A 15,016-nucleotide genomic window follows, 5' to 3' on the forward strand; every position below is an offset into this window, starting at 1 on the left:
CCTTTTTTCCTTGACACAGCCCTATGAATCAGGCTAGGAATTATATTTTTTTGACAAATAAAAATTATAGAGATAGAAATTTGCTTTGCAAAAAGTCATGCCAGTAGGTAGTGATGGTGAGTAAAATTTATTAATCTCTAATCCAATACTTCGGTTTGGAGAGAAGGAATTTAATTAGTTCAGTAATTTCTATCAGTACAATATTTATGGACTTTGAGTTTTATTATCTCAAATAAAAACTATGCTTACGTAGTTTTCTTTTACATTTTTCTAAGTTAAGAGAATGAATTTGTTTCCATTTTGACCATGGAGCCTTCACTGGGTATGAATGGGGGTGAGGGAGAGTTCACCCTAAAGGAGTCCCTGAGCTGAGAATATTCGTTCTCTGATATCTGCCATCTGTTCCTTGAACATGAGCAGATGCTGATGTTCAGTTAATCAGAGGTAATGCAATAAGGATTAAAGTGTTAGATAGTTCTAACCCATTCCGGAAGTTATGGGTAAAACTTAAAACCTTTAATCAGATTCATCTTGACGTCGAAGCCAAGTTGGCTAGTTGAGCCAAAGGTTCTATATCTCTATGATAGCTAGTCCCAAGGGCATATTCTATTATTGTCATAAGAGAAAACATATTAAGGATGTGTTTGCACATAGCATTGGGTCAAGATAACTGACATTCTATTTTATATGTGGTTCAGAGATCTGTCTTATGGAAAACTCAGAGATTGCTTTAAGGGGTTTGTTGCGAAAGAAATATTCAATTAGGCAGTTTAAAATAATTTAAATGTCAGTTTTACAATACAGACTTAATACAAATGCAAGAAGGAGTCCATTTGTTGATATATACACCAATTTATTAAATGGTAGAATAGACTGCTCCAAATCTAGAGAAAGATCAGTTTAGACTATTAATGTATTATTTCTTAAGTTTGAATAGAATTAGATTTTTTAAAAATTGAAATTGAAATTTAGTCTCCTTGTCCCAAGTGACATACATTTATAAAATGTTTTTAAAAAGTAAATTCACTGTTTTTAAATCTTCTACAGAATATTTTTTGTAATGAAAAACCTACATGTGTATATTACTGTACAGTACAATAGAACTGATTTCATTTCTAAGAAATACCACTAGTAGTTATATATTTTATATGTCATTGAGTTGAATTTGTAAGTGATGCATATAACCTGGAGTTTTGTCCTTACCAAATGTTGCACAGAAAACCATAAATTCCTGGAAGTTGACTATTTTTCAAACTATTTCATTAATGAAAATTTGTGCTCTGAAGAAAGGCTGATTATGTCTCTTATTTCCACTTAAGCTGGTATAACTGTAAATGATTTTCTTATTTTTATAAATCACATCTGTTCTAAAACTCAGCTCCAATAACACTCTATGATAATAAATGGCAAAACTCACATAATATTGAAGCACATTGGGTATCTCCTTTTCAGTTTTAAATATGCTTAATTCAAATTTAGATGACTAAAGAATGTATTTGGACTCCAAAGTGACTAAAATCAATGAAAATAATATATTGGTGTGTCATAGTTGAGGGTAAATATTACCATTAAAAACTGGTAAGTCGAGAATGGCATGAACTCGGGAGATGGAGCTTGCAGTGAGCCGAGATCGCGCCACTGCACTCCAGCCTGAGCGACAGAGCGAGGCTCCGTCTCAAAAAAAAAAAAAAACAAACCAAAAAAAACCCTGAAAAGTCACAATGAAGGAAAAATGATTCTGTGAACTCACTACATAGGACACAAACAGAGGTGGGAAATTTTGTCAGGAATGTTCGTGACATGAACTCTATTTAATAATGTTTTATTTCTGTTGATATTTTAATTTTTCAGATAAAGTATTTTAAGTAAATGTGCAACATTAATTAGAATAAAATATAAAAGTATGCGTCGATTTGAAAGCCTACCTAATTACATATAATTTTCTGATGAATGCCCAATTAAGCATCAAGTTATATGTTTATACCTGTGAAATAATTGGAGCATTACATTTAATCTTTGTAACAATACATTGAAAGAGATGTATTAGCCATGTAGGTATTAAAAGTATACATTTAGCTAGCCTTCATCATTGACTTTCCTTTTAAAGGGACATGACATCCTGTTTTCCATCAAGAGAACATTGAATTAATCCTCACACCAGAAACAACAGTCAGTGCTGGCATAAGCTCCACCAGGATTCCTGGGCCCTGCTGGGCAGGGGTCTCCTGAGGAAGGACAGAATCGTATCTCAGTCTCCAAGCCCACTTGGTTCTTGGCACCTCTGCTAAGAGTTGCGCAGGCTACCTATTAATTTTAAATGTATTGTTTTTGAGTGTGAGGCAGACATCTGTCTTAGAGGGACAGGACTGATAGCTGCAAGTCGTTCCTCAGAGGCCGCTGAATAAATCGTCAGATGACCTTTATTGCTGTCACCCTTATTTTGTTCAAATTGACGCAGCTAAAGCACAGTATTAACAAAACTACGCATTGCATGCAGCAGTAGGATTAGTGAAAAGGACCGTGTTGTTGACTAGAAAAATGGAAGTTCACGTATCTCATAACCGCATATGAAGAAGTGGACTGGGAAGGATACAAGAGGAGATTGACAAGATTGAAATAAGAAACAAGGCCTTTACATGAAAGCAGCTGACACTACAAAGGACGTAGTACTTCTGTTTAATATGCCTCATCAGCCTTTTATGCTCCTTTGTGGGCTTGGCTCATGAACATCTTTAATGTTATTTAAAGCTGTTTTTATTGTTTATTTAGAAGCATTCTTTATACATTTTGCTCTAATTATTAAATTTGATGACCTTTGTTCTTATTTACTGATTTAATTAGCTACAAAAATTCATACATTAAAATTTATTCCAGACAACATTAGTGTTGGGATTAATGATTCTTTAATCATTTTTTTTTACGCACTTGTACAATGCGTAGCCCAGAGTAGGGGCCCAGTCAATCTTTGTGTAAATGAAAGTTGTATTTGAAATAATCCATGGGATGTGTATAATATTCTTGCAGAAAAACCCTAACTGGATGGAAACTATGCAGAAGAAGAGCTTGAAATAATCACTTTTATTTAGAGTGTCCCTTTTTAATAAGTTCTAATGAGCAAATGATTGCAGTGAGGTACAGCACAGTGGAAGCTTCTTCTGTTTAACAAAAACAAATCAATGGTATTAACTACCCACTCTGAAATGGACTCTTTTTTTTTTCTCTGCACTCTATCACTAGCTTTGCCTGTAGAACATCAATTATTTTTGCTTCCAAGTGAAAAGAGTCATTTCAGAGAAGATGTATAAAATTTAGAGGGTCACTGGCTGCCTATATTTTAATTAGTATCCCATCCCCACCACAGCGTATATATCAGAGTGGGTTTCCTAAAGGAGATGGCTTTAGTGTATTTTATTAAATGAATCACCTTTTATAAATAAAATTTAATGGTAAATTCAGACATAGAACTTAATTTGGCTAGAGAAATATGCATGCATACACTTAGCATTGCCTTTAATTAATTCTGTTGACTTAGAAGATGGTGTAGACAATAAATGCTTTTTTTATTGGTCATAAAATAACTGTTCAGATCCTTACCAATAAGGGACCCACTAGGGAAGGCCAATGGCTTACTTGGGTTATGCTTCAGCTACTTCTCAATAGTGGCCATTAGGACCTCCACTCCCACTGCATCACACAGTGACCCTGGGTAAGTCACATGGTGTTAACCATAAATAAGTGCATCACCTGTTTGTGTCTCTGCATTAAGTAACTGGAGTTGACCATGGGAATAAAACTTGGGAAAATTTAACGTGAAATTAATGGTATAATTCTACAGTTGCAGACTTCCCTTTTCTGAAACTTGAAGGCAACAGATACAGTGATGATCCCATCTCCCCCACCATCTTGAATTTTGTGTGAACTGTTAGGCCTTGTGTATGGGTATGGATTTTCTCCAGGCCACTTAACTGCCAAACATGGATGTGATTTTGGGCATAGGCCCATTGGACAGGCAAAATGTATGCATCAGAACTGAATTCCATTCTGTGATCACAATCCAGGTTAGTGGAGCCAACATTTTTGAGGATAGCCCTCTCCTGGATTTATTACTCTCTGCCTCTGCCTGTTGTTCAGTCTCATTTGGGGCCACTCTATCTCACTTGGTATATGGTAGTAGCCATCCTGGCTGTCTTTCCCACTGAAGGACTTCTGTTCCTTCCCTGGGACCCTTTACTCTCAGTCTTGTCATGGCAGCAGTTTGGGTCTCATTTCGTTCTCTATCCTAGGCATCTTAAAAGGAATATAAAACATTCTCTTGCCCAAGTTAGCAGTAACTGCTTAACTGCTGAATTCGGTAAGCTTATCTTCAGATCTTAATTTCCAGCATGCTTTCCTTTTAGTCTTGGCTTCTGTGGAAGCTCGTTCTCCTGGTTTTCTTACCCCCTTAGCTCTTTTTTTCTTTTAGGTCTTCTCTCCTGCCCAGCCTCTAAATACTGGTGTTCCTCTGGGTTTAGCCCATCTCCAGCTGCTTTTATTTAATAGGCGATTGTACTATGCTCAAGGTTCTGTTTATCTCTTTACAGGTATAACTTTCAACACTGAAACTGCAGTCCAGACTTCTCCCTGGAGGTTTGACTCATATATCCAACTTTCCATTGGACAACTTCACCTAGATGGCCCATAGTCATATAAAATCCACCAAGCGGCCCAGTTTCCGCTTCAACTTCACTTCCCCTGATATTTCATACCTCATTTGGTAATATTTCCATTCACTTCTCACTCAAAACAAAAACCTAGAAGTCATCCTTTACTCAGTCAAGAAGTCGTTTTACCTCATGTTTTTTGATATTTCCCACTCTTCTTCATCCTTTTTATTAGGAACCTACCTAATCCCTTCATCCTTTTTATTAGGAATCCTTTTTATTAGGATACCTTCCTAATCTACCTAATGCCTTCATCCTTTTTATTAGGAATCTAGCTCAGACCATCACTATCTCTTTATTGTAATGCTGAATTAAATAGTCATCTAATGTACCATCTTCAGTTTTGTCTGTATCAAATCCCTTTAGCATATATGCAGAGTGATATATCTAAGATAAAAATGAAACCTTATCAGTTTCCGCTAAACTGTGTAATGTGCTAGCCTTTATCACAGAGTAGGTACCTATTCTTGTTTGTCAAATGAATAAATGAAGAATAAGACCAGAGGCCTCTCAATATCCAAGGTTGGAGCTTATCCGGATTCTAGATTGTATATTGTCTACCATCCTTTGAGAATGTCATGTATCAACCATATTTTTGTTTCTCAGTTTTGCTTGGAACTTCACAAAACCAGAATGAATAGCATATTTTTATAGTGTATAGGTTGTATATAAGAACAGATAGGGTCCCTATGGTGAAAATCAAACCTATGTGCCTATATGCTTATCTTTTAGTATAATCTATTAAATTTTTATTAATAATTTCTTAAGAGATCTTTTCAAATATAAATCTTTCCCTCCCTTACAATATGTAGCTGGAGTTCAGTGTTATGAAACAAAGATTCCTTCTCATCACAGTTTGACAACTGGTGTTTTGATTTCTAGTCTTTAGAGTTGTGTAAATTTGTTCTAACAAAGAATCATTTTATAACCGTTTGCTTAAAAACAACTTGCCAAAACACCAAAAAGTATATGTGATGATATAATTAGATGTTTAAATATGCTCATGAGGTCAAAGGCAGGGAAGCTTGGGCTTGGTATTTCCTTTACTCACTTTTAAATTTTTGTACAATGCTTCAGTGTGCATTTTTTTCCCTGTGTGTTAAAATATACATAACATAAAAGTTACAATTTAACCATTTTTAAGTGTGTAAGTACACTTAAGTACATAACCATTTTTAAGTGTATAAGCATTAGGTACATTCACATTTTGTGTGCAATTTCAGTATACTTTTTCCTGAAATTATATTGAAATAATTCAATATTTTCATGATTGAGATCCAAAACTTGCATTGAATAAGTAGAGTTTTTGGGGGGCTTATCAATGTGTTTTGAAGAAAAATGATTTTTTTTTTATTTTGGTTAAGGAGCTTGCATTATATCCAATCTTATTGGGCTTAGGGAGAGCAAATGTCAATGGGAATTTATGGAAACATGTTTATTAATTTGGCTTATCTGAACTTTGTTTCCAATTTTAGTTTAATAAAAGTATTAAATATTTTAATACAATTATTAAAATATTAAATATTTAGGAAGCTGAAAATCTTTTACTGTTGTGAAGAGTCTCATTTAATCATGATTGGTATCCTATTCCTAACAGTAGTAGATAAGCAACAGTGTTGTAGAAAATGATTTAAAAATTAAAAAGACATTTGGCCATTTTCCCCTTGTATTTTGAAATGATTTCTGAGTTTAGAAATCAGATCTTATAGCATAAGATTAGATAGAAATTATCTTTATGATATAAATATAATAGAAACAGTGCTCATAGATAAATCAGTCTTGTGTTGTTTTAACAAAAGAGTAAAGTATTTGTCTATTGCTTTACTAGTTCATGAGACTCTTCTTGATTCTGATGATTGAATCCTTTATAAGATATTGATTAATTTCAAAAGACAGTAGATCCAAAATATGAAGTATTATTTAGAGATGTTCAGAGACCATATAAACACAATTTTTTTAAAATTTTTTAAAATTTAACTTATTTAAATGTGATTCCTTTCTTGCGAAATGATAATTTGGAGACTTATGCATAGAATGTTAGGAAGTAGAAAGGATTGAATTCAATGCCTGACTAATTATTGGACTCAACTAAAATATGAGGTTAAGCTTTAATTTAGGGGACAGAGGCGCGACAATGCACTATTTATCTTAATAAATTTAAAGCTTTTGTTGTAAGCTGCTCAAAGAGAGACTTTGGTTGTGGGGCAGGAGTTGTGTGGAAGGGGTATTGGTACTTCAGCCTCTTGCCTTCATTCTCATGTGAAGAGAGTTAGCTTTGAAATAAGCTGAAAGACCTTGTAGTTTATAAAAATCTCCTGGAAATACGTTATGGTCATTGGAATCAGTTCAATCATCTAATGAGCTAGACATTGGCTGAAGCACACCTGAACTGATAATAAACTTGGTTTCTTTTGGAAAGTGCCAAAAGTACCCATCTTCCCAATACGTACATAACATAAAATTGACCATTTAACCATTTTTAAGCATGTAGTTGAATTGTGTTAAGAGAGACTTGACTCTCAATCATCATCATCATAATTATGTTTTGTATTTACCAAGAAGGAAAACTGATACCCAACCTTCAACTTTTTCCAGTCTGTTTACCTTAATATTCCTACTTTCTCACCACCAATCTGCCAAGATCTTCTTGAGGGAATACAGATGTAGGGGTGGAGGACTCTGGTGGTGGTGAAGCTTAGAAGGAGATTTGGAGTCGTCCACCCTTCTGTCCACTGAGGCATCATTTCCATCTCCCCTCCTCCGAACCTGTCAGAGCCAATAGCATGGCTATTGAAAGAACAGCGTGATTGCTCTCTGAATCCGACATTTTCCTTTCCTGTGGCAGACCTGGAGAGATATCAGAGTCCTGAACCTTTTCCAGCGTATTTTGAATGTACATAATCTTGGCTGTAGTCATCAGCAGACAAGATAATTATTCGTTCACACATGCTCCGGCCAAGTTTTAGCTTATTTGGAGACTTGTAATGACTTTGGATTCTGTCCTTTGTAAAATGACAACCTAAGAATCATATCTTTTTACTGGTTCCAAGTTTTAGGTGGGATTTTGATATAAGTTTTATAATCATGTAGGAATTGTGGGTCAAAGCAAGAAATAAGCATTATGGGCAGGTGGATTCTTTTGCAGTCTAGATATAAAACATGTATTTCTTGAAGGCTTGTCATTCTAGGAGGGAATGTCTTGATTTAAGGAGATATGGCAGAGAGGAGCCTTGTAAGAGAAAGCTATTCTGACAAGAGTGGTTTTGTTCTTACAAATAAACAGTGGCTCAAGTCAGTAGCAGAGTGATAGACTGTGGAGAATGCTAGCGTAATATCATACTTGGGGTATAGGAACCATATACATTCATTTAGAGTAGCATTAATTTCCCACTTAATATTTGTTAGAAACTATTAGAGATTTTGTCACTCTGCTGACAACAATTCTATTTGGAACATGAGCTGCTTATACAAACATCATTTTTAATGTGAAAGCTCTCATTAGCTTAAAAGGCAAGTCAAATGGTTAGCTTTAAAAGCTGAGTCACAGTCTCATTTACCATCAGAATTCACAGTTTTCTTCTTTATTTTACTTGGTAGATTAATCCCGTCTCAGCAATGCCATTAGGTGCCTGCCTTGATGGTGTGGAAAAATACACACAAACATCTGATATTTCTGAGCATTTGGGTTGTGACAAATTTAAATGTGTTCTAATAGAGCATCTGTGTATAAATAGCTGAAGATTTATAGATGTTTTTTAACTTAAGGATGAGGAAACTGACCACTATAGGATAATTAAAAACAGCAACTCTTTGTAAACGCAGGAGCTAAGTTGTTAAATGCCAGGGTGCCAACAGGCAATATTCTGTAATCTAAATTGGGTAATTTGTATCACTGTCACTTGAAGATCTGATATATATTGGAGTCACTGAATCATCCCACCAACATCTCATAACTAAAGCAAATTTTGTTTCCTTTTCATGGGTAGGGTTTTAGTCAATTGAATAATAAATTATCCTGTCTTTTCTGAATCATAGGATAGGCAAGCTTATATAGGCAGAACTGATGAAATGAGGCCCCAGAGAAGATATTCTACCCTGTTTTAAAATATTTCTAATGAAGGATATGGTCCAGACTACTTTGGTTATACTTTTCAGTATTTGAAATAGTAATCTCATGTGGTTGTTTTAAAAATATTTTCAGTTTATCACTGAGGATTCGTCTGAAATGTTCGGAAGTCAGGAATGAATTAACTTCTATATAACACCCAATATCCTGGTCAGTACCTACTCATAGTCCTGCGGTTACTGGGTGTAAAAGGCAATGCTCCTCTTCCTTTGAAAAGCGTAATCTTTCAAGCGCTTACAGTTTGTAAAGAACAGTCACGCACATTTTCTCTTTTCAGTCTCACAATGACACTATGTTATATAAAAAGATTACTAATTCCTATCAGAAATTAAGATTGAGAGAGGTTAAGTGACTCACTCAAGGTCATATATTTAGGGAGTGGAATAATTACAACTCAAGAACATGGTGGCACGTGCCTGTAATCCCAGCTACTCGGGAGGCTGAGGCAGGAGAATCGCTTGAACTTGGGAGGCGGAGGTTGCATTGCACTGAAATCACGCCACTGCACTCCAGCCTGGGCGACGGAGTGAGATTCTGTCAAAAAAAAGAAAAAAAAAAGGTTATTTTTCCTCCAAGGACAAGGTACTTTGCACTCTACATTTTGCTGACTCTTTGGCATGCCTATAAAATTGGGCATGGTAAACATGCATTGTGACACTTTTGGGAAATTTGTTCCTGGGGCAATCACGTGAATTGGGATGTGGTGGGGAGCATCATTAATTGAGTCTGTGGTCAGAACAGAGACTAGTATAAAGAAATACTCAGTTTAAGTGGCGTCAGTCAGATATTCAGTGTAAATGAATTGGGAATGATAGACATAGTGGACAGTCCAAGACTGAAATGAAATCCATCATCTCATGAGTATTCAGGGGACTGGAACTATATTTTAGGAAGAATGATAGGTGAGAAGGTCTAGATACAATCAAGAAGGAAACAGCCTCAAAAAATAATAAACCTGCTTAAGATACCCTCTTCTGAATGGATGGAGTTTGATGATCTGTTGGCCCTGTTGGTCAGGGAAGGGTGAAATGGGCTGAGGAAACTGGAATTCTATAACACTAAGATCCAAGGACACTTCCAGAAATGGCATTTGCAAGGTGCAAGTGTTCCCTGTAAAATCTTCTGGCAAAGGGCTTTGAAATTTAACTTATATTGGAAGAACCTTGAAAAGTTAGTAGAGCCATTCATATTTCTGTTTGGTTTAAGCTGTGCTTGCTAATAACATTACACTGAAATGCAGGTGTGAATTCCTATAATGTTAAAATCAAACTGTTTACCTCAGTTTGAAAATTTGCTCAAATGAGAGTGATTGGCTATTGTTAGCTCTCAATTTGACTTTCAAGACACCTTGAAATAGCTTGAGGAAAAAAATGTGATTTCTAGTTAAGCTGTTCAGTTAAGCACTTTGTGATACAAAGTATGTTAAGGTAAAACCTTTTATTTAAATCAACTTTAAGAAAACCTGTTTAAGAGATTGCAAAGTATAAATGAGGAAACCTTAAAAAAATACAGCTTTATTTCTTTTACATATCTATTGGGAGTTGAGCTAGGTAGTCGAGGCACCAGCATGAGGTTCTTAAGAAATCTGCTTTAATGAACAAATCAGAGTGATTTGTACTTAATACTTGATTTTGTTTCAAAGGCCACACAGGCATTTGAAAAATAAGTTTTTGCCTGAATCCTATAATTTCAGCTTTCTTAGCAATTTCTCTTTTCTGAAACAGTGAAAAGGTAAACTTTAGGCTAGCCTCTGTTCAAATAATCACAATATGTAAATTGAAGTTTGAGGAGTTCATAGAGTGTTACTGAATTTGTCTGTTTTCTAAAGGAAATTGATTCATTCTTTTCAAATTATTTTACAGGATCCTTCAAACCAAAAATGTGGTGGGAGAAAGAAAACCGTGTCTTTCAGCAGCATGCCATCGGAAAAGAAAATTAGCAGTGCAAATGACTGCATCAGCTTCATGCAAGCTGGCTGTGAGTTGAAGAAAGTCCGGCCAAATTCTCGCATTTACAACCGTTTTTTCACTCTGGACACAGACCTCCAAGCTCTTCGCTGGGAACCTTCAAAGAAAGACCTCGAGAAAGCCAAGCTTGATATTTCTGCCATAAAAGAGATCAGACTGGGGAAAAACACGGAAACATTTAGAAACAATGGCCTTGCTGACCAGATCTGTGAGGACTGTGCCTTTTCCATACTCCATGGGGAAAACTATGAGTCTCTGGACCTAGTTGCCAATTCAGCAGATGTGGCAAACATCTGGGTGTCTGGGTTACGGTACCTGGTTTCTCGAAGTAAGCAGCCTCTTGATTTTATGGAGGGCAACCAGAACACACCACGGTTCATGTGGTTGAAAACAGTGTTTGAAGCAGCAGATGTTGATGGGAATGGGATTATGTTGGAAGACACCTCTGTAGAGTTAATAAAACAACTCAACCCTACTCTGAAGGAAGCCAAGATCAGGTTAAAGTTTAAAGAAATCCAGAAGAGCAAGGAAAAACTAACCACCCGCGTGACCGAAGAGGAATTTTGTGAAGCTTTTTGTGAACTTTGCACCAGGCCAGAAGTGTATTTCTTACTTGTACAGATATCTAAAAACAAAGAATATTTGGATGCCAATGATCTCATGCTCTTTTTAGAAGCTGAGCAAGGAGTCACCCATATCACCGAGGATATGTGCTTAGACATCATAAGGAGATACGAACTTTCTGAAGAGGGACGTCAAAAAGGGTTTCTTGCAATTGATGGCTTTACCCAGTATTTATTGTCATCAGAATGTGACATTTTTGATCCTGAGCAAAAGAAGGTTGCCCAAGATATGACCCAGCCATTATCTCACTACTATATTAATGCCTCTCATAACACCTATCTAATAGAAGACCAGTTCAGGGGGCCAGCTGACATCAATGGGTACGTTAGAGCTTTGAAAATGGGCTGTCGAAGCATTGAACTCGATGTAAGTGATGGTTCGGATAATGACCCAATCCTTTGTAATCGAAATAACATGACAACTCATGTTTCCTTTCGAAGCGTCATAGAGGTAATAAATAAATTTGCCTTTGTTGCTTCTGAATACCCACTCATTCTTTGCTTGGGAAATCACTGCTCCTTGCCGCAGCAGAAAGTAATGGTTCAACAGATGAAAACGGTCTTTGGCAATAAACTCTATACTGAATCACCTTTGCCCTCAGAATCCTACCTCCCATCACCAGAAAAATTAAAAAGAATGATCATTGTGAAAGGAAAGAAGTTGCCTTCTGATCCAGATGTGTTAGAAGGAGAAGTAACAGATGAAGATGAAGAAGCTGAAATGTCTCGAAGGATGTCAGTAGATTACAATGGTGAGCAGAAACAAATCCGACTCTGTAGGGAGCTCTCTGATTTGGTATCTATTTGTAAATCTGTTCAGTACAGGGATTTTGAACTATCTATGAAAAGCCAAAACTATTGGGAAATGTGTTCATTTAGTGAAACAGAGGCCAGCCGCATTGCAAATGAGTACCCAGAGGATTTTGTTAATTATAATAAGAAGTTCTTATCAAGAATCTATCCAAGTGCCATGAGGATTGATTCCAGTAACTTGAATCCACAGGACTTTTGGAATTGTGGCTGTCAGATTGTAGCTATGAATTTTCAGACTCCGGGTCCAATGATGGACCTTCATACAGGCTGGTTTCTTCAAAACGGGGGATGTGGTTATGTTCTAAGGCCATCTATCATGCGAGATGAAGTTTCTTACTTCAGCGCAAATACAAAGGGCATTCTACCTGGGGTGTCTCCTCTAGCTCTTCATATCAAGATCATCAGTGGTCAGAATTTCCCAAAGCCCAAGGGAGCTTGTGCCAAAGGGGATGTCATAGATCCCTATGTTTGTATAGAGATACACGGAATTCCAGCAGATTGTTCAGAACAAAGAACTAAAACTGTACAGCAAAACAGTGATAATCCTATTTTTGATGAAACTTTTGAGTTCCAAGTAAACCTACCTGAGCTGGCCATGATCCGTTTTGTTGTTCTGGACGATGACTACATTGGGGATGAGTTTATAGGGCAATATACGATACCATTTGAATGTTTGCAGCCTGGATATCGGCATGTTCCCCTGCGTTCTTTTGTGGGTGACATCATGGAGCACGTAACTCTTTTTGTCCACATAGCAATAACTAATCAAAGTGGAGGAGGAAAGGCACAGAAGCGCAGTCTTTCAGTGAGAATGGGGAAGAAAGTTCGGGAATATACCATGCTCAGGAATATCGGTCTTAAAACCATTGATGACATCTTTAAAATAGCAGTTCATCCATTACGAGAAGCCATAGATATGAGAGAAAATATGCAGGTAGGAGAAACATCTCACACTCTCCTTCCCTATCCCTGCTTATTCCTACCCTTCTAATGTTTTATTAATAATCTGATTTGCAAAAATTTATCAGAGAGATTGTTTAAGTCTGGGTGTGGTGACTCATGCCTGTAATCCCAGCACTTTGGGAGGCTGAGGCAGGTGGATCACTTGAGGCCAGGAGTTCGAGGCCAGCTTGGATGAAACCCTGTATTTCTAAAAAACACGAAAGTTAGCCAGGTGTGGTGGTGAGCACGTGTAGTCCCAGCTACCCAGGAGGCTGATGTGGGAGGATTACTTGAGCCTGGGAGGTCAATGATGCAGTGAGCTGTGATTGTACCAGTGCACTCCAGTCTGGGCAGCAACAGAACAAGACCCTGTCTCAAAATAAAAAGAAAGAAAGATGTGTAAACTTGTGTACCATTGAACTAAGTTCAGTATTGTCTGTGATAAAGCAGATATATTTTATGTTTCTAACTGTGAATGCTATGTTAAGTTTGGACTGAACTAAGATGTAACAAAATGCTGTATATTAAGTATCCTTAGTACAAACCTGAATCAATATATGGAAATGTGCATCTGAAACAATGGGAGCAAAGTAGAATATACAGTGTATGTGTGTAATATATAACAATTTATACAAACACACATACTAATTACCAGTGTATATATAACATATTTGCATATATGAACATGAAAGAGAATTTGAAGTGATATAAAACAAGCATAATGTCTATTAGGTTACTTTTTAGTTTTAAATTATGTATAATGACAACAATAATAAATTACTCCCCACAAGAACAAGTAAAACTAAACAAAAAAAATTGGCACTCAAACCTGTTGAAAAATATTTAACCTTGTCTTAGAAATGTGGTTTAATTGAAAGAACATGGGTTCTTGATCAAATCTATCTCTGTGCAATCTTGAACAAATTATTTCAGGTCTGTGATCATCAATATTCTCCACATAAGGTAAGAAAAATAGTTACACTTATCACAAGATTATTATTAGAGTAAAATTAGAGTATATGGAAATTGACTAGCCTCAACATTTAGAAATTCAGTGTTAAGTTTTCTTTCCTTCATTAATGCTTATAATCTGAGACAGTGGTAAACTTAAAAAAAAACTACTTAATATACTTATTAGGCTAGTGTTATTGAGATGCAAACAATAACAGATATTCACCGAGTACCTGCAATATGCAAAGTGCATATTATTCAGTTCACTTTTTTTCTTTAGCTGATGTGTTTATAATAATCCTCACCAAAAATCCCTGTTTTCAAGATAGATAATAAATTTGAAAATGTTAATGCATTTCCTAAATATTGCAAGTTAACAAATAGCAATGTTAGCCTTTAAATCCAGGACTGCCAGTATTTAATAGAACAACAGGGTGACTATAGTTAATAATAACTGTACATTTTAGAGTAACTTAAAGAGTCTAATTGGATTGTTTGCAACTCAATGGATAAATGCTTGAGGGGATGCATACCCCATTCTTCATGACGTGCTTATTTCATATTGCATGCTTGTATCAAGATATTTCATGTACCTCATAAATATATACACCTACTATGTACCTGCAAAAGTTAAAAATTAAAGAAAATAAATCCAGGATTGCCGAATACCAAAATCCATTACCATTATCGTTCATGTGATGCAGAACCACAAACCCATGGCACAGTTAAATACTTGTGGTAAGTAGCCTTAGCCACCATTTAAAAAATAAAGTCTAAATATCAGCATATTCTATGTAACTTTTTCTGACATAATTCTAGTACTATTATAAATCCCTATGTTAGATTAGTTATAAACCATTTCTGCACTTAACTTTATAGATTAGACTTTACATA

At 36.0% G+C, this 15,016-nt stretch overlaps 1 protein-coding gene across 1 annotated transcript in view; it reads left to right on the forward strand.

Annotated features, from left to right (window-relative positions):
• The window catches only part of PLCL1 (phospholipase C like 1 (inactive)), a 345,014-nt gene that overhangs the window by 268,340 nt on the left and 61,658 nt on the right, over nucleotides 1-15,016 (forward strand). Inside the window, exon 2 of the mRNA XM_003253900.4 lies at nucleotides 10,689-13,163. Within this exon, the coding sequence (XP_003253948.4) occupies nucleotides 10,689-13,163 (2,475 nt within the window). The remainder of the gene's footprint in view (nucleotides 1-10,688; nucleotides 13,164-15,016) is intronic.

Source organism: Nomascus leucogenys, chromosome 22a, assembly GCF_006542625.1.
Source record: "Nomascus leucogenys isolate Asia chromosome 22a, Asia_NLE_v1, whole genome shotgun sequence".
Lineage (NCBI taxonomy): Eukaryota > Metazoa > Chordata > Mammalia > Primates > Hylobatidae > Nomascus > Nomascus leucogenys.